We start from the raw sequence: 25,312 nt of genomic DNA, 5'->3' as shown, positions 1-25,312 counted from the left end.
CCAAACCCATATGTTCTGCTTAAGTGCTCTTGAGCGCCATAAACTGTGAGTTTCTGCGTCCAATCTCTGGTCAGCTGATCTGCCTGTGGCTTCCTGTTATTGCACCGTCCTCGCCTGCACAGGAAATTAAACCGTGAGCTTGACCTGCTTGGTCAGAACCGGTCCACGCTGATCTATCAGAGATGATCTGAACATTATCTTTTGTTCGAGCTTCTTTATGAGAAAAGGTGTTTGATATCCTGGCAAAGGCAGGAAGGACGTATTGGGAACAAAATAGATATTTTGATGACACCCTCTCTGAGACGAGGCGTGCAACTATAGAGAAACACACGACCAACATCTCTAACCTTATATTTGCTCACTCATATACAGGACTGCAGGGTTGTCTCTGGAAAGTCCCTCGACATTTTTGACAATTCAAATTAACCTTTGCTCATTTAAATTGTAGCGTTGTGAAAGTGTACACACCAGAGACGTAATGTGCGCAACTGTACATAAGAGTCTCCGCAGGGTCCTTAATCATGATATTTCTATCTGTACAGAAGGTTAGTCAAGGTGAGAACGATGTCATATAGACTCAATATAAATACAGAAATGGCAAAAATATCTATTAAAGACGAGAACTGATGAACCGCCATGTTTCCACAGTAGCCCAGGGTGGACAAATCAAATGCTGGCTCTAGATAGAATATGCAGACACGTCTCTGTGAGGTCGCGGCCGTGATGCCGTGACGCGACTTCAGACCCTGTTCGAAGTCGCCCCAATGATGTTTGCCTGCTAGAAAATGCACCAGTATCAACTGTGGATGGCATTACAGTTCCAGAGGTACTGGACCTGAAGTGCTGGATACATTTTTGATCTGTTGATGCCACTAGATGAAAAGTCAGGCACTCCTCATCACTAAGTGTTGAACTAGACAAATAGCCGCTTGCTACAGTTCAGTTTAAAATGTCTACAGAGTGAGAATCAGAGTCTGGTCCATGGATCCACCTCGCTGTCCCGGACTGATTAATCTCACACAATGTGGAAACTCCGATAAATCCGATTTCTAATTAAACAACCAGTAAATACAATCTGTGGCCTGCAGCTGAAATCTATAAACCTCAGTCTGGACCAATGAAACGTTCAAGAGGTGTCCAACATATAATGACATTAGTGAGGCCTGTGTGTGTGTGTGTGTGTGTGTGTGTCTAAATGAGATAAAAGTTTGAAGGCAACTAAATGGACAGAGTGGATGGCTTTGTGTGTGTGTTGTGTTCTTGTTTCACTGCTTGTGTTTAAATAAAATTAGACAGATAAATGAAGATTTTCTTTATTTAAGAACATTTATATTTAATTAGATAAAATTAAATTATAAATAAAATCTGTTTTGGTTGAACCACTCGAGTCATTTCTATGCATGACGAACACTGCAGGTTTGTTGATTGATGCCCTAACACGCCCACCTCAACACAGCGCTCCCATTGGCTGGAGTACACTTCATCTTGAAATGGGCTTGTTACCTCCCCCGGGGACTAAAACCACAACAGAAACCTCATCTGTGTGATTGTGTTTGTGTGTGTGTGTGAGTATATTCATGGCCGTCCAGCTGTGCCCAATGAAATAAATGTCAGTCTGTTCCAGGAGAAAAGGTCACGGCACTAGACGGCACCTCTACAGGAGGTAAATTACAACACTTCAATCTGGGATGGACGGACAGAGGGGGAAATAGAGGGGTGGATGGGGAGGTAAAATGCTATAAGAAAGCCTATAAGGTGCAAAGGAGGGTTTGAGGGAGAGAAAATAGGAGGTCGGTTGTGCTGCTGGGCTGAAGGGCTGTAAGAATAGAGGGAAACAACTTCATCTGCCCAGTTCCACGGCAGGAAGGACGAAAGGATGGATGGAAGAGGTGGGAATTGAATGGAGAAAGATGGTGGAGAGTAAATTGCAAAAAGCCTGTGGGAGTGAATGGATGAGTGAATTGGAAAAGAAAGAGGGATCGAGCGATGGGGAGGAGGGAAATTGCTCCCCCATCCCGGGCCTACATCGAGCTCAAACAGAGAGACAGAGATGGATGAAGCGATGGAGCATTATGGTGTTCAGACTGGATGTGATACGAAGTTTGGATCTTTTTATTTGTGCAGATTTAAAGGCTGGAGTAGAGTTTGGTTTCCATACCTAGACCTGACAGGGCCAGACAAACTGAAAGGATTTGGGTCGGGTTCTGTCCATTCTGTTGCATAAAGCCAGCTAATAAAAGCCCAGCTCAGCGTCTGTCTTTCAGCATTTTATTTCACCAACCACTAAAAGTCAGACAGAGAAACCGTTCACCTGATTACAGGTCAGTGTAGCATCAACAGGAGTTAAAGTCTGTTAGTTTATGAGAGAAAGGCTACACATGCATAAACTGAACTGTTAGTTTATGAGAGAAAGGCTACACATGCATAAACTGAATTTCAGAAAAATAGATCCAAAAGGGGCCAAACAACAGTCCAAACATCCCTGATCCCGGATGGTTAGACCCGATCCATAATGTGGCCAAGCTGAACAGATCCAGATAGAGACAGAACAGGAACCCTCAGACCAAATTAGTCTGAATATAATTTAGCCCTCCCGCCTGACCCGGGTCTGGCTTTCTGACAGCACAGCACCACAGTACCAGAAGAAAACTATCGAGCACCGACATTAACGTGCCGCCTTGAAAGAAAGGAAAAAAAAAACGAGGTGAAGGAGGAGGAAATTTAAGAGTGAGAGATTTAGGTGAGTCAAGAGTGCAAGGGAATAAAGCAATGAAAGAATAGATGGAATGAAAACCAAGAGGGAGAAATGAAAGAGGGTGGATGGAGATGGAGGAGGAGGAGGAGGAGGAGGAGGTAGAGCTATAAAGGAATAAATCTCATTTCATTCTGGCTGCCGGTCACTGAGCTGATGAAACGAGATGAGAGGGTTGATTTAAGGAGACATTGACCTCTGGCCCCTGGGGGGCCTTCACGTACAAGAACATTCACACAGCCTTTCTGATGTTACTCTTACTGAATGATCCAACCTCAACCTCAACCGACGTATAAGTCACCCAGGGTGGAAATGAAAACCAGGGGCTGATTGCTCGTAACAGAGACTGCCGCTTATATTATCGTGAATGTTTAATATTAAAGAGAAATACTTTAAATAAGACGCTGTAGGTCAGTAGTAGTCGTAGTTCATCATGAACACAAAGAAACACTGATCAGTTCTTTCAACATTTTACTCCAAACCACAGAAGTCAACCTCGTGGTGGCGCTGGAATCATCACAATCGTGGGATTCATTCAAAATCTATACATCAGAAAAATGAATGTTTCCCAACAGGAGAACACCGAGCTAAAGGGTCAAACCATCTTCAACAGAACTCTTTTTTCCCTGACAGGTTGAGGTTCATGCTTTAAACAGTTGAGTACTTACCACCTAAAGCTTGTTTCATTACAAAATCCATGGTTCCTGCTGACCCGTGTGTGTTCTTCTCAAAACCAAAGAGAACTGCGCATGTAGCCACCAAGCCTGGGATCTCCGGGTGTCTCGATCCTTCTCACTGTTTCCCGTTCAGTCCTCAGTGACTCTCTTCTGGACCTGAGAGAGAGGAAATAAGAAACGATTGAACAAACAACCCTCTGAACTTTAAAGATCTGTTTCATTTCCAACACAGACATTCAACTACAGATCTCGTGTATCAGACAGCGGATCACGCTGATGTTAAAACAACAGATAACTGGATCTCCTTAACACTCTTGAGCCCTGTGACAGGAATCCCATTCTGGGAAGCACATAAATCAATACTGAGGCTATTTGCTACAAGTCACGTATCTGTCTGTAACTCAATACCAACGGATCAGTCAACTTCTATTACTCACTGCTCATAAATGTTTCATGATAAATAAAACAAAGTCGTCGTTTTCTGTTTAAATCGTTAAAATACGACACATCCAACATGGACGCAGGTAGAGAAAACCTGTTTATATATATTTTCTCATTAGTATTAATAAAACTGTGCCAATCCATCTGTCGATGGTAAGACAACAACCTGCAGTGTCACATCTAATATTTGTTTTGAGGTTCAAATTTAGAGAGAGCAGCAAAATAAAAGGAGACTCTCTATCTTCCTTTAATAATTAAACGTCTATTCTGTGGCGTGAAAGTGTCAAAATATTGTCACCTAACACAGCAGTACTGCGACACCCCAGAAAGAACTTCATGCTACTTTTTTGAGAGGGGTAAATAATCGAGAATATAAAATTTCCCCTAATTCAAAAACTACGTGATGTTTTAAGGGAGTCTCGGGCTGATCTGCCACCACCTCAAAGTACTTCTGTGCAGGTTTGTGCTCTGGACGACGTCACAAGAACAAATTAAAAACAGCAGGTGTAAATGCAAAGGCATCTGGATAACGTATCCGGGTACAGATGCCGTTTTAATATGAGGTGTAAAGGGGGGCCTTCATCACTCAGCCATGGTTGAGGCTGGTTGCTCATCGTTGCCCAAGTATCTATCTGATAAACTGGTCTTCTGCACCAGTGTCAACCACGCTGAAACCCATTTGCATTTATTGCACCACCTGGCCAACCAGAACACCATTTCCATTTCGAGGCTGATCCCTCCTCCCGCTCCTCCTCTGCGGAGCGCCCGGTGTCATTTCACTACGCCAATATTTGCCGGAGCTGAATAGAGCCGGGATGAGACGGGATGGAAAGGCAGATTGAGCTGCACGGCTTATTCAGGGAGGCGACGGGGGGAGGAGGCGAGGCCGAGCGGGGGGACGACAATCCATTTGTAACTGTGACCGAGCGCTCGAGGGAGTGAAGCGCCTCATTTCCACACACACACACACACACACACACACATGGTTTCATTAACAGAAACGCAGATGTGGGCTGTCGTACAAAATAAGGAACACAAATGCTACACACTTAACCTCGTGTGACAAAAGTAAGCCGTGTTAGCATATGCTGTGTTTGTCTGTACCAAAACATGAGTGGGGAACATGAGGTTACAGCCAGAGGTTGCAATAAATGTTGGGCAATTTGTTGCACGTGAAGCAGAAAGACCGACAGTGGAGTGGAGCCAGTGTCGTGCCAGAACCAGAGCTGGGTAAGCAAGAATGAGCGAGTAAGTAGCTGCTGGACGAGAGCGAATCTGAGACTGACAGTTCTAGTCCTGTCACACATCGATACTTCACAGTATATAGTGTGTGTTTGTGTGTGTGTGTGTGTGTGTGTGTGTGTGTGTGTGTGTGTGTGTGGCCTCTGGTGTTTGTGGTCTGGCAACAGAACATTTCTCTTATCGTTACAGAAACAGACTCAAGGACACACTAATGGAGTAAAGGAAAGATGCTGCTGTCAGACAATGACATCCGGAAGAACACACATACACACACACACACTTGTATTGAGGCCATTCAGTCCGTAGCCTTGACATTAAAGTTATAATCCGTTAAAATAAACTGTTTGCTATCACTGTGTCAGAACAGTGATGCGGGCTGGATGAAACCTCTCTGCTGTTCTGAACTTTTGTTTTCTGCTTCCTGTCTTCTAAAAAACTTTGCAACAACTTCGTTCCTGCTTAAAATGTAGTTTTACTGTCTGTTTCTCCGACTGAGTTTCTTGATTCATAGTTCACTGTGAGCTACCGGCAATATTTCTGCTTCACCTTTGATATTTTTTATTTTTGAAAGCTTCATGACAAACGAGTGTGACATATTTGAATTCGGCCGTTGCAAACTTTGGGCGCTCCTCTTCTCTCTTTTCCTGCAGACTGAAACCTCTCCGACACGACATAAAACCATGGATGACATAATCTTAGAAAATCCTTCATCCGAGAAAGAGTGGAAACAATTCATCACAGCGTTATCATGGAAGGAGCGTCGCTCTACCTGCCTCCATTTACATCCTCATCAGGAACCAGAGGCCGCCTGAGCGGCGGCTCGTTATATAAGAGCTTATCAGTGGGCGGTTGGTGTTAAGACTGGAAGCTGGAGCAGCTCTCCAGCATACTGAACTTCTCCATTCTGGTGATAGTGGGGCTTTAAAACCTTACATAACCCTCGCTTTTACACAGGGCCAAATATACCATACAATCACCGACGACAGCACCCAAGGGCATCCCTCCTCCCCTCATCTCCCATCCCCCAGCACCCAACCATTTTTCTTCCATCCTCCACCACCCTTTCTTCTTCTCCTCCTTTTTTTTTTTTTTTTAAATTTCATAATCCAGGCGCTGGCAGCGGTGCGTGACGTGGGATAATGTTATCAGGGCCGGGCAGGATGGCGTGCTGATCCTATCCAGTTAATTGGAAGTTGTTTCCGAGTTTCACGGCCGGAGACGGGGACGGGAGCGGCTTCGGGAAGGCATGAACATGAGTCTGTCAACATAACGTGTTTTTGACAGGCGAAGGAGAGAGAGAAGGAGGGGAACGCTTGAAATGTGTGTGATATTAAAGATGACCATTACAGGAGTAACAATAACCAGCATGGAGACACACGCTGGATCTGTTGGCTGTTTTAACGACGGAAGAATCAACATAATGCTGTTGTCGTGCAAAAACTCATTACTCCAGTTTTGCTGACTTTCACTTTTAGCTTCTTATTCTACGTTCCGTATTTTAAATCTCATGAAAAGTGCAGCTGCTCGTAGCGTTTAAGAATATTTGTGTATGCGGGATCGAGTCGGAATGAACTACAGTGTGTGTTCATGTTAATGAAGGAACATGTCAGCCGGTGCAACACTGTGACTCACTGATGTGTTTTTAATAGTCTTTGGACGATAGGCACAGAGGGAGAAGAAGATATATCAGGCGTTGTTCGGAAGTCAGCGGTGGTTTCGGTCTTTTCTTACAAATACAGAAGTACATCACAGATCCGTTAAAGCAGTCGAGCCAAACTCGTTTTAGCAATTTGATCACCAGGAAAGTCTTAGCATGATAAGTACATTCTGGAAATGAACTGTCTTTTTACAAAACATGAACGTGCTGCCTCAGATTTTACACTTTGGAAAATCATTGGACCCTCTGGTGAGACAGTATTGGTCTGCAAGGAGGAGGAAGAGAGTTTGGGTTTCCAGACTGAGAGCTCAGACCACCAAGGAGTTGTTGGTACCAAAGGAGGTTTGGACGACCGTGAAGAAGAAGAAGAGGAGGGAATAATGACGGGGAGCGGAGCCGGTGTCATGCCAGAACAGGAGCTGGTTCACCAAGTGGCAGCCTCTTTGGACACAGTGGCAGAGGAGAAAGGGCCGAAGAGGACGGAGACGAAGGAAGCTAAGAAGATGAAAAAGTGACCAAGCGAGAGGCTGTCGAAGAAGAATCTGGGGCTGACTTTTATACAGATTCCTCTTGGGCTCATTAAACTCTTTCATATGACTGCAGATGATATTAACCGTTGAATTTTGATTCAGTGCACCCTAATCCACTGTCGAGATTTCACCCTCACAAAGTCACTTCTTTCATTTTGCATTAACAGTCATAGCGGCTGCAGCCGTCCCACATCCTGCATGCCTGCTGCATTAGTGGTCTAATGCAATGTTCTGGTCATTGTTTAACCACCCACATACATCTGTCTCTGCAGTATGACGTGCAGTGGTCAGCACTGTGCCGATGTAACATGCACGTCTGAATTCAACCTTAAAGCTTTAACTAAAACCTCGTCCGGGTTTCGGTTCCTGCTCATCAAATATTTCTTTGGTGAATCAGTCACACAGAGGTGAACTCCTCCTGTCCCCCCTAACCAGTTTCAAGGACAGATGTTAAAAATCAAAAGTCATTTGTGATGGTCACACACACACACACACACACACACACACCTTTCACCCTGTGTTTGATGAGTTGCGCCTTGGGACACTCGACTGGACCTGAATGGGAAAATCAATAAAGAGATTGTGATGGACGAATGAGCCAGGATGGATGGACCCTGACAGGAGCTGCTTTCACACCAGGTTAGCAAGACTCCATCAGGAGACTCAATCTTCATATGTCAGCGTGTCTGAACGGACCACTGTGCTTCATGAGACTGCGATTAAAACTAAATGCTATTTTTATATTAGTTAATGAATTCAGACTCGCTGATTTCATGTGATTTCTCTCTATTTGGAAATGTTTGATGCCTCTTGTTTTGTGTTGTTTAGTACATTATGCAATATTGTAGCATAACATTAAAGGTGCACCGTGTAGGATTTAGCGACACCTAGTGGTGAAGTTACATATTGCAACAAATTGAACACCAATTTTCCGTGCTTCACGTTACGATGATACATGATTCGAATCGTCTCCACCTCCAGTTTGCAGCTACGATGGGCAGACTTTCACGTGATCAGCGTCTTCCAAACCGATCACTACAGTGTTTCCGTGAAGGGTTTGACAACTTCAAACTCCACCGGGCAGGAAGCACTTTGCATTTTACCGTGAGTAAATATGCCACGTAGTTAAATTGTTTCCCTTTCGTCTGCAACGCTTCTTGTGGGGTTTCAAACTTTGACTACAATGGGCACAATTAGGAACACGTTGCATCCGTGCCCGGTGGAATTCAGCCGTAATTCACAGACAACTTCAAATAGCTACCAACGGAAGATGCTGCTGATTTTTGTATTGCAATTTATGAATTAAAAAAATCATCTACAGAGCAGCAAAACTAGCCAGAAACCCTTTGACAGATATGCAAAGGCGATTCAGGCAAATCCCAAAAACAAGCCACGTCCGAGTCAGGCGATGTTTGTTTTGTTGAGCAGAACGAGTCAAAGTCAAATGTCTTTGTTGACTTGATGAGGTGAACTCTTCACAGCGGCTTTGCTCAGCTCAGTAAACACGTAAAAACACGTAAATTCACGTTGCAAAGAAAAGTCGCCAAAAGAAAGAAAGAAAAAATACATTTCGGAGACGTCGTTGGATGAATTAATGATGAATGAACGCCGCGGCCCACTTCGCCTCTCAGACCTGCCAGGCTGCGACTTCACCGCCTGCCGTCATTATTTATTCATGTGACTTCGCGGTGATAAATTATTCCCTCAGCACAGACTGGAAGGCAGAGGAGAAGGAGGAATACATGACTCCATTTAATTTTTCTTCTTTTCAAAAGTGGCCGACCCGCCTCGGATGTTAAAGGAGCTTCTGTGAAATGATGTCACATTGCGGAGGCTAATTTTAACTTGCATATTTTATGTTTTATTAATACTTCATTAGGTTTATTATAGCACTGACTTCCTGATTAAACATGACACTGTTTCTATTTCTGCTTTGGGTTGATATGACTCAGTACTTGGTCCAGACTGATTATTTATGGACTGATCACACACAGATCGTTTTCCATCTTCTTGTTCTTTCTTTCTGCGCCTGTTCATCTGTCGGGTCATTTGTTTATTCCTCTCACTTTCTGCCTTTTGGCGTTCTGCTGGTTTGGTAATATATGTTTGAGCTCAGGACGTGTGGAGGTGGGAGGACTCTTGGGGGTAAGCAGGGGGGTGGATGCAGTTTGTTTTTTTCTCTGATGTTTCTGTTTAGTCGTTTGTTTTATACAAAAAAAAACAGAGTCTGTGTATGATGTAATGTAGAGAAAAACAAGTTTAAAACTGTAAGGTCGGTAAATATACTTTAATTATTAAAGAATAATCAAACACCTGGAGGACAGGACTGTTTTCAGGAACCTTAAAATCTGATTTGGGGGTTCAAACTGGAATCAGACCTCGTCTCCTGAGAAGCTGGTTCTTCATGTGTCCCGCACACAAACCTCACCGCTAGTTAGTTTTCAAATGTGTGCAGAGATTAAATGAAAAATGACTTTTTGACCCTTTTAGATCATATATCAACAATATAAGCCAAAGCTTTTTGACCCTTTTAGATCATATATCAACAATATAAGCCAAAGATCATTTTTTTTTTATTCTTATATGAAAATATAACTATGTTTTATTCCCGTATAACAAAATGTGATGCACGCTTACATGGGCTTGAACAAACAGAACCGGGCTCAGCAGCCTCCTGGTGAACTGTCAGGAGTCCAGCAGAGTTAGAACTATAAGTTAATTATAATTAGTTATATATATATATATAATATATATATATATATATCAATATATTATATATATATATATATATATTATATATACTATATATATCTAAACTTAGTTTATTTTCTTACACCCCATAATATATAGAAAAGCTAATTTAAGATTCCCTTTATTTTATTCTAATTCTTTATTAAAACAACAACCAAGCATCATATTTTACAGCTGATGTGAGATCACGAGGTCACCGGCACGTCACAGGACATTAAATCAAACTGACCACCTACATCTCTGTCCCGCGCCTTGTTAGCGATCGCCAGAGCGTGCCATGCCGTCAATACTCTGAGTTCTGTTTTACTGTCTGCCTTCAATAAATCCATCAGGTGTGGGGAAGAAGAATTTCAGTTTGATCATTGATTTGTGTCACGTTGACTGCTGAATGGAAACAGTGTTCTTGTTTCTTCACGCTCTCTGTTGTATTCATCTCTCCATCTGTCTCCAACCCTCCTCTATTGCTCAAGTCTTTCTCACCGTACTCTCTTCCTTCCACGTTCGCTTCCTTCTGATTTGCGCCACAATCAGGTTAAAATTAGGATTTATTTCAGGTGACGGCGACTGTGGAGGAGAAACTTACAGAGCGGCTCAAAGTGGATATTGGATATTATGTAATTAATGGAGCCATTAGCCGCTACAGTACAGCGCGCTCGCTCAGCCATCTGTTCAGATGGCAAACAACGAAATCGATACGCCGGCGAGTCCCGACGCTCGGCCGCTGTTCAGCCTGTCAACGTTTAAACAAACCGTTCAGAGTCAATGTGAGGAGACTGAAAAACAACTGACGGATCCATTTACACAAGCTGTTGTTCTCACAATCTCTTTCACCTGATTCACCGTGTTTACCTTTATGGATTATAACCATGTTAGAGCGACAGTTTAACCAGATTATCAGGGTTAGATTAAAGCTCAGGTTGAAGTAAACATAACCTGATTGTTCGTCTCTGAAACGATTGTGGCGTCCCGCTCGGAGCTAAAAAAAAAAAAAAGGTCACAGACTGAAGTAAAGTGCTGATTTAATAAGTAAACAGGTTTGCAGCAAAGCACGTCTCATGTAACATTTAAAAACTGCAACGTCGGATTTTCTCGCTAAAATAGAAATGCATGAACTACCAAACCTGAAAATAAGAATCTTTATGTTTCTGTTACCTTAGAGTGAGACTTTTATATCTACAGACACTGCAGGTCCTCCACGGACTCTAACATGTTCCTACAGTAGCCCACTGGCTCTAGATTGCATTTTTCAAGTTTGGTGGCCACCACATTTTCTCTTTCACACTAGGAAGAGGAGATTGATGTGAGGGAGTTGCAGCTACATCGTGCAAGATGCCACTAAATCCTGCAGACCCGTCCCCAAACAAAGCGTACTGTATACCTTGCTATCACGATGACCAAAGATAAAACAGCTTCCTCCGTGATCACTTAGTAGAGTTGTAAAATGCATCCATCCATTTTCTGTAATCGTTCGTCCTCATCAGGGAGGAGCCGATCCCAGCTAGTACTGGGTAAAAGGCGGCGTACGCCCTGGACAAGTGGGTTGTAAAATCCTGTCTGAGTATCATAAACTGTTGTGCAGTGTTTTTGGCCTCTGCTAAGCTTTTAAACTCGTGGATCTGTTACTCAAACTTGTACCTGAAGCAACATATGTCCTCTCAGGGTAGACACAGCGTGATACTGATTCATTCTAACTATGAAGGTGATCTTTCTTTAACTTTAACTAATGACTTTTTAAACTGGATCATTCTGGGAGACGCTGACAAACAACCTGTTCCTGTGGATGCAGCCACAGAGACGACCACCACGACAGAAAGATGATGCATGTGGTTGACATTTTTGCTGCGTAACACGGAGTCGTGTTGACGGCAATCAGCTTCATCTTCATCACTCAGTCTTCATCGTGTAGGCTCCAGGTTTCAATGATTCAATAAAATGTTGACAGAGACATCTTGAGGAACGTTCTCTGACTGAAGTTCAGCAGATGAGTACAGCTAACGCCACGACACTTCATCCCTAAATGACTAATGACACGCGAGCGAACATCCTTACTCCATTTGCATGAAATATGTAAAAGCAGAAGAAATAAATAAACAAACAGACGTCCAAGTTAACAAAAACAAAGCGGAGAAAAAGGCGAGCGCTGATGAAGTGGAATCAAACAGCCGGTGACATTTTCAGAGTCAACTCATTCAGCCCGAAGACAAAAGAATCAAAGAGACAAAAGATCCGACGGAGCCGACACGTTCACCTCTGACAGACGGAGAGAGAGAGAGAGAGAGAGAGAGAGAGAGAGATGCTGCTCGTTTGTTGACATTTAATTATCTGCTGATATTTTACTACACGCATTGATCCTGAATGTCATCCATCCATCCATCCCTCCGTCATCCGTCCATCCATCAATCTGCTTCAACCAAAGCACTTTTCATCCAATCACTCACAAATCACTGTTGGATTATTTTGCCCTTTTCTGCACATCATGTATCCACTAATTCACATCCTTTACCTAAGTACAAGTACTAATACTCAAAATACTCAAGTAAAGGTCCTGCGTTGGAAACGTCACTGTCACTGTTGTTGATGATTCTGACTCACACGTTCATGTAAAAACTAAATTTTGCTTAATTTTTGTAAAGCACCAAATCATACCACAGGTAATCCCATGACCACTTCCATACAGAGCAGGTGTAGTCAGTACTTTATAACATTATGTACAAAGACTCCACCAGTTCCCACCAGGAGCACTTAGTGAGGAACAACTTCATTTAAGAGCTAAAAACCTCATTATGAGTTGGATTTGGACTCATCTGCATGAACTGATTGTTTGGTTTGTAAAGAAATATTAAGAAATATTGAGAAACAATTACCCAGAAGCCCAAAGAGTCCAACAGTCCTCAACGACTGAATACATGAAAAATGTCGATGATAATTTTCTATCAATTACTAATAATATGCAAGGTCCTGGTAGACTTTCAACTTGCAGAGGATCAATGTGCAGGTTTGGACCTTCATCATCATGGTTAACGACGCCCAGGTGATCTTTGACATCAAGGTAAGAAGTTTGATAAGGTTTAGGAAAAGATCATGTTTGAATCAAAATAAGTATGTAATAGTTCATAACAGCCTGACAAGTGTTGGTTTAACTTGAGACATGAACCCTGACCTCCTTCTGATGCAGACTTTATCAGGGTATCTACAGCTGGACACATTGAACCCAACTCTTCCTCTACGCATCCACCCATCGGCCTCTTCTCCATCCACCATCTATCAATCATCCATGTAAATATTTTTCACCTGTTACGTTGATCAGTTGTCCACCTGATCATCATCATTCATCATCCACTCTTCTTCCTATTTGTTCTTTTTGGTAGCCACTTAATCATCCATCCATTGTTCTTCCCATTCATCAATCAACCAGTTCATCCGTCACCATTTCTCCAACCACGACTAATTATATGTATCCATCATCTATCAGTTCACCTCTACCCACCCATCAGACTACAGTATCTATGTATCCATTCACTTCAGCGCTCCATTCATTAATTCTTCACTCATTCAGGCTTGCCATCGTCTCTCCACCACCTCTCACCATCCATCCATCTGTTTGCATCTGATATGTTGGCCAGTTATCCACCTCCTCCTTCATCTATCAGCCCATTCATTTCATCCACCGGTCTGTTATTAGTCGATCGGTGTTTGTTTTTAAGAATGCTGTTTGAAGATGAATCAGTCATATCAAAATACATATCACAGACATTTTCACATTTTCACTTTCCTTAATAACTTCTCAATTTTAAGACGTGAATCTTTCTGCAAGGTCGCATGGCGATGGTCACACCTCTGCACAACCCTGATGGATATGAAGTCACAGACTCATTATTTAACCAAAATTATTATTATTTTAAGAAAAAATATAGAATTAAATATGTAAATAACTAAGAATTCAGAGTGAGGTGCTTTATTCTAGGACGGCAGAATCACAACACGACTAATACCAACTCTAATGGACGTTGTAGCCAATGATGCCACACAACCATACTCCATCATCTCTGGCTACTTTTCCAGCCTTATACATGTAGCTGCATATACCTCCCCCCTCCATCCTCCTCCCCTCAGGCAGTGGAGGAGGATGGAGGGGGAGGAAGCAAGGCTATATATCACCAACGAGGCATTCGTCCATTTGTCTTGCGGTTGGGTGGCTGAAGGAAGAGAAAGAGGAAAAAGAACGACAGGATGGGCGGGGGGGGGGGCAGGGGTGGATATAAAGAGAGAGAGAGAGGGAGGATAACGAAGAGAAATGAGGACAGAGGAAGGGAGAGAGGGGCAGGGGGGAAGGTAGGAAGAAAGGATAGAGGGAGAGAAGAGGGAGGCGGCTGGTCGAAATAAAGTGAAGGACAAAAATATTAAGGGATATAGTACATGTAAAGAGGAAGTGAAGGAGGTGAAGGAGGTGGAGGAAGGGAGCGAAATAAAAGAGAGTGACAGACTGATAGAGGAAGGTGTATAAGGAAGGACTGAAGAGGCTATTCTAGGACACAAAGGAGGTAATGAAGGTGTAGAAGAGACAAAAGAAGGTTAGAGAGAAAGGATGATGGACGGAGAAAGGGCAGAATAAAGGAAGTGAAATGGGTCAGCAGAAAGAAGTGACAGAGGGTCGATGGTCTCCATAAGTCCCCAGTGTCCAGCTAGCTTCATGACAACTTCTTTATACTGTCATTGGTTATATTCGATAAAACACAGAGCAGGTTTCTTCTTTATTGCATCTACAATATGGACATCATGTCATAAACAGACCGTGTTGTCCAATCCTGGTCCTCGGGGAACACCGCCCTGCATGTTTTAGATGTTTCCTGATTCAAGTGAGAGCTTGATGACGAGCTGAATCAGGTGTGGTGGAGGAGGAAACATCTAAAACATGCAGGGCGGTGTTCCCCGAGGACCAGGATTGGAGAACACTGCTCTAAGTGACTAATGGGGACAACAATTCCTGAAATTGGTCCAGCCGCAAAAAACAGGCTGCAACGTAATCCTTCTGGGCATTCGTGCAATTTACATCCAATAAAAGTTTACAGTAAATGTTTTTCAGGCTCAGGCTGCCATTAGAAGTGTCTGACAACATTATGCAAAGGATCCCACGGAGAGAAACCTTTTTATTTAACCAGAATCAGCAGTTATGCTGCTTTGTTCAAAGCCACCAGACTCCACTGACAAGACTGGATCAATTTTTTAAACTTTTCTATAATTGTTTCAGCCTGACGTTAGGTAAGGATTTCAAGCAGCACCTTCAAAATAATTCAAACACTTTTATATAAAAACCTCGGAGACAGCTGACAGAACACGTGATGAACGGCGGTTTCACTTTACGGTCTGGTGACTTGCTCAAGGGCATTTTGACAGCTCAATGGCCTTGCAGCTACAAGTCACCTGCTAACAGCTGCCAAAAAGCACCTTCACTCTCCTGGTCAGCATGTGAAAACCCCCCACGAGGCCAAACATCTGCCATCTGTCAGGCCTCGATACGTTGGTGGCCACTCACGGTGAGCTGCTGGACGACGGTGGAGCAACGCTCAACGAAAACTGATTAATGTGTCACTGCTGAATTCTAGTAAAGGTCCTAAAGGTGGTGTTCTTGTCAAACATCACTTTTATGATCTTTTCCTAAACTTCACTAAACTGCGACTATTTCACAACATACCATGAAGAGGAAGTTCACCTGGCTTCTTCCTTTCCTGCAGGTCTAAAACTCAAAGGTGTGCCTTCTCTAACAGCGTTAAATGACACAATAAGATTAAGGTGTGTCACCTGCGTGCAAAACTGGACTTTGGCATATGCACAGCATGCAACATATTCTTTGTGCACGGGCTGAAGAGACCGGGTTGAACATTCACATGTGGTTTTGAGGGATTCTTCTCGTTCGAGAATTTAAAGTCTGAAAGCAGAGAGCAGGAGAACAGAGTTCAAAACAGAAACGCTGCAGCAAAAATAAATAGAGAACTGTGTACCAGAGACAAAAAGGCAGCTGTGGGGGCTGAGGTTGGACTGCTCGGGGACAGAAAACAGCTACAACATCTTCTACCAATTTCCATCAGTGAGGAGAAGGAAGACGATGCACTGAATAAGTAATTGTGAGATGTGTACAGTAGCTCAGTGTTTGCTCTTCTTCTTTTGCTGTTTGTAGAGGACCGAACTCCTCGGAGAGACAAACACTACATAATGCATGGAGCGCTGAGTGGTTCGTCTTCAGTCGGACCGTCTGCTCCACAGATCTGGGTTAAAGGGACTCCACGGAGTCACGGCAGACATCGGGCGAGGTCACGACACCTTCAGCACACAGGTCTTCCTTTGTTCCTTTATTCTGCTGATATGTCAGGATCAATGTCTGTACTTTTAATCATTTGAAAAGTCCTTCTCAACACTGCCGTCACTGTGGGCGCTCAGCATGGTGGAGTGACTCCATGCATTAACATTATGGCTGCTGTCAGAGTTCTGCAGATCTGTTAAGCTGCAACGCTCATTGTGAAGAAAACCTGCGTGTAGAGGTTCGTTTAGCTCACTATACGCCAAAGATGAAAACATGACATGCAGAACACAACACGGCTGTTGACTTTCTCGTTGCAGAGACACGAGTCGCTTTAGACCTTTAACCACGTGTGGTTGCTTTCTTTCTTTTTCTTCGATAAAGACAGCTGAAGACTGACAGGAAATGCAGGAGACAGACGGGGAACGGCGCGCGGGAAAGAGCCACGGGTCGGATTCGAACCCTGGGCTTCCGCAGCAAGGACTGAGCCTTCGCACAGTGGTTGCTTTCTGGAGCACCAATCTTTACCCATAGCAACGGCGAACACAAGCAATCAACGTGAGGGGTGTAAAAAATAAATATATCATGAGAATCGCTCTCATCGACGCAGAAATGACTTCTTTAGATCAGGAATCTCATTTTTGGAAGAGCCGCGAATAAAACAAAGACAGTAGTCACATTCACGGTATGTAAATGAGAGAATATAAATGCTGTTTGTTTCTTCCTTCAGCTATTTTTTTTTTCCCCTGTCGATGAGCGCTCGCTGAGCCTCCCCTTCACTTCACTCCATCAGGGTTAAGAGGGCTGTGGTAAGTGGCCAGCGGCATGCTGGAAGGGTGGGCGGCGATGCTGTGTAGGTGGGAGGTTTGCTACGCCTGCCAACTGTTCGAGTACAGTGATGAATGTTGCTGTTGGAGATGGAGAGCTGCACCAAAAAAACAACAGAGAACCTGGTTACAGCTTTTACCTCTCTGTGTGCTTATTTGGTCTTCTGGTGACCTTAACCTTCCGTGTAGCACCACTCTCAGGTGGATGTTTGGGGGTACACACAATCATGCGATCCTCGCCATGAATTGTAATAACTCCGATGACCCGGCGGCAGATGTCCGACCACCAGGAGCCGGATTCTGATTGAGGTTTCTGCCTCTTGAAGGCAGTTTTTCCTCGCCCACCCAAGTGTTTGCTCATGGTGGGACCGTTACATACTCAGCAGCCTCACAGAGCCCCTAGCGTGGCTGTAGACTGTTGTTTCCCATTAATTAACAATTATTTAATAAAATAAATTGATTAAAAAGCCAAATGTGTCTTCAGATCGGTTTGTTTTGTTCAACCAACAGTCCAAAACCCCAAAAATATTCAATTTATAATGATAAAACAGAGAAGCAAAGGCAGGAATATTTGGTATTTGGCTTTTTGACATTTTGGCTTGATAAATTACCTAATTATAAAACGTATTATTGATTTCTTTTTGTCTAATTAATTCAGCCTGCGCAGAAAATGGCGCGGTTAAAACCTTCGACCTTTCCTCTTTAACAGCTGCTTGTAATGTTTGATAAGACCATCATCTGAATACTGAACATCTGACAACGTGTGCTGGAACAATACAAAGAGTGTGTTTGTGTGTTCTGGGTGGAGAGGCAGTGGGGGTTTCTGTGGGTGGGGTGAGTATTATAATCAAGTTAGGCTCAATGTAGCTCTTCCTCCTGGACAAAGTGGATCTGACAGCAGGAACAATGCATGATTAGCATTGAACACAGAGCCCTGGAGCTCACAGTGGGTCGCTCGCCGTCCCACAACCACAAGAAGATCTGCAGGGATGTTCAAAACACTGAGAAACCCCACATACAACAGCTTTTTTTTTAGTACACTACCTAACATGCAGCTTATTCTCCACTGCAGGAAGCCTTGGGAAGATGTGGTGGATCTGAATCTGAAGTATCTTTTTGGTGACTTGCTGAAAAGCCGTTGTGAAGCTCAGTGTGGCGGCCCTGGTCATTGCCATCTTGGCACTCTTGCCTCTGAGCTAAACCAAAAATGGACATAGGTGTGGAGTGACGCTGGAGCTGAATGAAGCCTGGTCGTATTCAGTAAAACAGGGACTTGCACTCAATCTGTAACTATTTCATTGTCTCGTCCATATATAGCTTCTGTCTGATACTAATTCATGACCTGCTTCTGTTTTAGACCTCGTAAAGTGAAATGAGACACCGCTGTCACGCTGCCAACATTGTGCCGAACAGTGTAACGGGGCCAAGATTTGCCCCATTTCCTGTCACCGGCTGACAGCGCGAGCAGCTCCGTGATAAACGCAGCGACAGCTGGGTGTCGAACAGGACATCGGAGGACACGCTATACGGCGGCAGCTCGCCAAATAACGTCCAAATACACGCCGACTCGTGTTTCTGTGCAACATACAAAGACACAGCGTCAAAGTGGGGACCATTAAAAAAAGCCTAAATGAAAACTCAGCGTAGCGTGTCAGCAGGAAGTCTCTTTGGTGTCTTCTGAATATATTGGAGGTATTTAGTTTGAATTAAGTGAATTGGCTCCGCTTCAAGGGCGGCTACTGTGTGGGCCATCCACAAGTTATTTAACTTACGGGAGGAACCTGCTGTGAAGTTAATTAGCTGGGGGCTGTGGATGGCGGGATTCATTACACGGCTGATTGAACAATAAATCCATGTGTTTTCTGAGGGGTGACAAGAGGGGCTCAGTGAAGAAGCCGAGGTCAAAGCACAGGGACGGAGCTTCGTCTCCTGTAAACCAAAAACTATGACGGGATCCTGAATTAAAGGCAAAGCCTGATCAGGGTTTTGTGCTCAACCCTCAGCTGACTCTGGTCCACAAGTATTTGAAACTACCTTTGAAACAGATGTTTCCATGTTAATGAATGAAGCATAGTGATCTCTACATTTACAAAGGACTGGGCGTTAAGTTTAATATTTTTACAAAATCATAAGCGTCTTCATACATGGAGATCATCGTGCTGAACAACGCATGTAAGCATTGTAAACTTTTCTTTGACATTTATTTTCTGCAATAATCCAAAATCCAATTGAAAAACCTCTGAGGGAGTACTACCAACTGCAGTTCCTCTAACGTCCACTTGAGTCTGGTTCCAGAAGTGAGTCAGTCTCCATAAGTCCCCATGTCCAAATGTCCAACTTCACAGCAGAAATAAACATGTTTACAGCCTGGGACAAAAAACAGTTTTGGTCTCTGTAGCTAATTTCCCCGTTCATGACAACTGTACTGAGGGTGAATTTATATACAACTCACCTGTTCACATTATATTAAGGCTTAAAGTTATGCAGGATTAAGAGCGTGGACGCTGTTAGGTCATGCCGTCCATTCTTTACAATGTCAGTGGGTGCAACGTTTCTTTCTTTTTTAAGACTCTGTTGGAGTTCAGTTGCTGTGGTGATTCTGGTCTCTAATAAGAAACCATAAGAACATCAGCAACAACAAACAGAAACCAAGCTGAACTTTACAACATGTTAGCGCAGAGCAGGAGAACGCTCCTCTGTCTCTGTGACTGCGCCTCCCTCCCCGTTGCTGCGCAAGCTGCTGCTTTCTCTCCCAAGTCAGCCGCAACGTCACCGATTGGCAAACGCTAACGCGGTGATCCACGGCAACAGGTGCCAAAGGGTCGTTACCGGGGCAACAGAGGCACACTTTGCATCAGCTATAGGACGGCGTTAAAGAGAGGAAGAGGCCAACAACACACAGGCTCCTGAGTTTAAGAAGCAGATACACTAAATTAACACTGGGAGCTAATGCTGCTGCTGCTCCTACGTCTATGACTTTTATTGTTACTGTTGGTGTTAGTATTCATCATATTTTTAGGTTTTTAGAGGATTAATTCACTTTTCTAATTTACACTTTCTTTAGCATTAATAAGGTCATAACAGGATGCAACAGACAAAGGATGCAAAGAGTCACATCCTTTTTGTTTAACCAGACAAAGCACTTATCGCTCTGTTAGGCTGCAGAAGACATGAGTCGCTGGTCTACTGCTGCCTCGATCAGTTAGTGGATTAGGAAACTCATTCCAGTACGTTTTGGCAGCGTTCTTGTTGAACACTGGACACATTTCTCTTTTTATTAATATTATTTTTTGGGGAGCTTTTATTCAGGGGATAGCCAAAGACAGACAGAAAGGTAAGGAGAGAGGGAGAGAGAGGGGATGACACAGCAAACAAATCGACAGAAGTGAACCTGGGTCACTGTAGCAAGTCACTCAGCCTTTGTACGCTCCATACCGGTACTTGTCACCGTCAAACTGGCTTTAACTGTCAATCCATGATCCCAATCTCATCCGGAACATTCAAATTATTTTCAAGCATGCTTGATACGTTTTCATTCTGGACAACGAGAAGACAGAAACTATGCTGAGTTGGTGAGATGGAATCTACCAACACAACGTCGATGGTGCAGAAGCATTCAGCTGAAGTGACTTTATGTTGTTGGATGAAATAACTCTTTGGTTTCCACAATGAATGACGTAACAGAAGAAGAAGAAGACAAGGAAACGCGTCAAGTTTTAAACCCATTCAGGACAAACATTCAAACAATCACGAGACAGACGCAGAACAGAAACGAGACAGTGGCGTGGAGGGGCATTTCTCCTCAGATTGGAAACTGTTCTCACTCACGGATTGATTGACAACTCTTTCAGTGCTGCACTCGAGGTATCCATCAAACACCGCCGCACTGAAGACCAGCGAAATACAAATACAGAAATATGAGAACTGTTTATCTGCAGCGCTGCACAGGATTCAGGATTAACACCGACAGAGGAGCGATCGGCTGCGTTTGTTTTAGCACGGGTCAAAGCGACATCCCGTTATTCTGACCTTCAGCTCACAAAAGTCCATTAAACGTCTGAGTGGTCATTAAAAAGCAATAAATGCTCAAACATTTCATGGTGAGTCATCTAATGGGAAACAAAAGTGAAATCTATCACAGGTGCGAGACGCCTAACGAGCCACAGAGGCGTCAGTGACTCAGACGTTTTTTTTTTTTTTAGGATGAGTCATCGATTCGGAGCTGATCGGTGAAACGCTTCAACGGCTGTACGGTGAACCGGGACAGAGAGGGGGACAGGTGGATGTGTAATTTAAGAAACAGGTAGGCAGAGTTCATGTCAGAGAGAGCAGCAGACAGGCAGTCACACTCGTATAGAGACAACTGGACAGACAGGACCAGGACTAAATCTGTCCGAAAGTTTCAAATACACCAGTCAAACTCCAAGAATGTCCAAGTAAAGACGTCAATTAGTCTGTGGAAAACAGGAATCTTCACTGCCACCCAATCAAACACTATCAATTATGTAAACAGGAAGCAGAAATGTAATGCACTAAATGCACTTTTACAGTCTTTCTAGTCACTCAAGGCACATTGACCCGTTCATACACCGACAGCCTGGGCTACCATGCAAGGTGCCAGGTGCTCATTAGCTCAGGAGCTTTGACATGTAGACCGAAGGAGCCGGTGATCGAAGCACCGATCTTCTGCACAAGTATCTGATCCAAGTCCAACAGCAGCTGATTCACTTTTAGGTTTGATAATCTGAGATATATCACAAGGTAATCTCTTTGTTGTACGTTTTGTCGTATGTTTAAGTCTCCACTTTACCTGGAGAGCAGCTGAGGGGAACTTGGGATATTCAACGTGCCATCATGCAGACGCAATGACTGGGGTTGGCTACCATGACGACTAAACTAACTTCCATTGATGAATCAATGTTTGATTGATGTAAAACTTGTCGTGTAGCTTGGATGCCGTCGTCTAACAGCTGATCTGTACCAGTTAAACTAACCTGCTGTCGACTTTTAACTGTAACATTCTCAGCAGTTCGTCTTCATCCTCTTCCATCTCTTTTAGGCTTCTGTCATGATGGAGATTCATCCTCATCATCCAGCCCTGTAATTGTGTTTGTGTGTGTGTGTGTGTGTGGCCTGTAGCCTGAATATGAGCTGTTGACTCACTCTGCAAACAGTAATTGAGAGTTTAAACTCTCCACACTTGATTGAGTCTATTGTTTGTGTGTGTGTTTGTGTTTTTGTACTTGTATCTTTGTGAGGACCCGTTGAGTTTGAATTGAGGTTTGGATCTTTTGTCATTTTGTTCAATCGTTACTTTATTTACAGTTGAAAAAAGTCTGAGACAGAGGAAAGTCAATCTCTGAACCGATCAGCTATCGTCTGATGATGATTTAGCCTCTGGGCCCAGGGGCCAATGGGCTTCCGGTGTAGCCAGTGGATATCCAGAAACTGGATAACAGATATCCAGGCCAGAGACTTCCTCTGCAGTCTGATTCATAACTTCATACTCATTCCAAAGGTTACATTTCGGCCAACGAATGCATTGATTCAAATGTAAAAGGACTTACAGATAGAGTGGCTATTTGCCATCAGTGTGAATGCAGTCACTCAAATAAACATCTTCTGAAAAGGTGACCCGGCTGCAGACCCCTGAATCGTGACATGGCATTTCAGTCTGATTATCGGTCCGCTGACCTCACTTAAAACTCAGAACAAAAGGACAACAAGGTCAACTCTGACCTGAACTTCTAACCCTGCATGAATGTATATTTACAGATCATGTGACTGCATCCCTGCGTGTAACCGAGGTCATCTATCGGCTCCTTGCTCCGGCTGAACTGAGCTGCAGCAGCAAGATAAGGTGGCGGTGGCGGTGGCGGTGGCGGCGGCAGCTGAGCCTCCTCAGATTGCAGCGTGAAGCTCACACCACTTTATCTGCATAACATTTAAATATGATTAAACATTCCATCCAGCCGCTATCGTTCCCCTCTGACAACACCACCGCTGGATTAAGTAACAGCCTCAGCGGGCGGGACCGATTTGACTGATCAGCGACGGGTTTTGGATCTGTCAGGGCAACTCTGTGGGTCCAGGTCAAACTCCCACTGAGGAGGTTTCAGGTGTAGATGGTGGTGAAGTCACTTTAAAGAAGTAACCAATAGCATGTGAGTAGCACACAGTGTCTACTTTACTGTGAACATGTCTGGACCGGACTGAACACAACCTACGAAGGTGGTTTTCTTGACTGGTTTGGCGCCTGGCATCCCAAGGATTGAGTCAGTTGGGTTAGCTGCACAGTTGACCAAGTTAACAGCGTAAACACGGTCCAGTCCAGCTGCTGAGCCCAGTTCTGTTCTGTGTTTCAACACTCCGAAGCTTAAAAAACCTCTTTGCATTCCCTGAACGACTCCCCTCACCCCGGCTAGTCATGTTATAATTTCTGGATAATTGATGAGATTCTGAATTTTTTATAGCGTCACGCTCAGACCGCAAGACTAAAAATAAAACAATAAATCTGCCCTCACACGTAGGCGCGATCTTTTTATGTCTTCAGACAAAGCCTTTATCGTAAGAAGCCTAAAACTACGAGACTGAGAGCGTAGCGAGAGGTCTCACAGCGTGAAGACTGTGAGATTCTTTCTAGATAAAGAACTCCAGGCAGCCTAACTGAAGGTATTTCCGTGCACAGTCAGTTATAAATAATGCATCTTTTATGAATTCCCTCTGACGTACGGTCGCTTCTGTAGTGAGGCTCCTGCAGAGTGCAAGCATGACAAAATACTCCTCACATACACAAACACGCTATCAGTATGCAAAACAGAAAAACACATACAGTAAGTACACCTACTACACCTTACTAAATACTTTGTATAATTCTATATGGAGTATTTTTACATTATGTATCCAAGAGGAGATACACAGTTAATCAGACATCTGCGTTTGTTTCACATATGAATGTGAGGAAGGTTACACCGTTTGTGGAGCCATGAGGAAACAGCTGATCAGTCATGTGACTTCAATGTTTGCTACAAAATCCATGTTTCCATCTTCTGTTAAGAGCTTTAACTCTTTAGAAAAAGGAACAGCTTTAAAACTTTTTTTAAATTATTATTATTTTGGCTTTTCCATCAAACTTTTCTAATGAGATACTCTGAAATGTTGTTTCATAGGTCAAGGCTCAACATTTTCTGTTAAGCAACAGACCAACATTTATAAATGAAGACTACCCTGAGAATAGTTTGCTCTCAATGAAGGAGCAGAATCACGTCTTTCGACTTTCATCAGCGAACGTTCGTAAGCTACGTCGCAGGTAAATGTTGCTACGGCCTCTAATGTATCTACTCTAACCCTAACATTTTTTGCACTGTATGACGTGTGATATGTTGAAATATGTCTGATTGTTATATCATATTTTATGTGATATTTTTTTACCCTCTCTGGGCGAGTGACCGTATACGGTAACTTCTTTGACTTTGATTTGCAGCCTAAAAAGAAATGTCTTCTTATATCCACCAATAACACTTCAGGGTTGAAATTTGCAGTGTCCTATAAAAGACTCATCTGTTGAGTGTTGAAGCTGGAGCAAAAAGTGGTTTACTCCACCGTGTCAACACGTTCATCTCAAACTAAGAACTACAGATCACTGGATTTTCTGGTAGGACTGACCATCCAACCCAACCTCCTCCATATGTGGACCATCTCACTCTTCATACTGTGTCACATGACTTCGACGGCACATCCAACCATCCAAGCGACATACTGGTGCATCCAGACATGCTGCTAGACAGGCATCTACAGTATCATATCCTGAAGCATAGGGCACTTACCGAGCTGCTGGGTAAGAATCTGATCTGTACAGCCAATATACTGTACCATGAGCTAATATGGTCAAAACAAACTGTCTGATCCTTTAAGGCTATTTTAGGGCTGATGTTTGTTTGATTGACAGGCGTCTCAGCCTATTATACTCAGCCATGGTGGACGCCACTAACCCTAACTTCACCTCACCGCCATCTGCTTGCACCAAATGAGTAATTTCCGGCTCTAGTAACTGACAACAAGACTTTGGTTTCCCTCGGTCTCAGCCTCTCGGCGTATAGCTCACTCCATACAGCGAGCGTGATGGAGCTAATGGTGCATC

The 25,312-nt window shown here is 43.6% G+C and overlaps 1 protein-coding gene across 1 annotated transcript in view; it reads right to left on the bottom strand.

Annotated features, from left to right (window-relative positions):
• The window catches only part of LOC104937724 (complexin-2), a 38,462-nt gene that overhangs the window by 10,834 nt on the left and 2,316 nt on the right, over positions 1-25,312 (bottom strand). The window contains exon 2 of the mRNA XM_010754030.3: positions 3,421-3,585. Within this exon, the coding sequence (XP_010752332.1) occupies positions 3,421-3,451 (31 nt within the window). The 5' untranslated portion in view covers positions 3,452-3,585. The remainder of the gene's footprint in view (positions 1-3,420; positions 3,586-25,312) is intronic.

The sequence above is a fragment of the Larimichthys crocea genome, chromosome I (genome assembly GCF_000972845.2).
Source record: "Larimichthys crocea isolate SSNF chromosome I, L_crocea_2.0, whole genome shotgun sequence".
NCBI classification, from domain to species: Eukaryota; Metazoa; Chordata; class Actinopteri; family Sciaenidae; genus Larimichthys; species Larimichthys crocea.
Note: the sequence above shows the minus strand (reverse complement) of the source record. Positions and strands in the feature narration are given on the sequence as shown.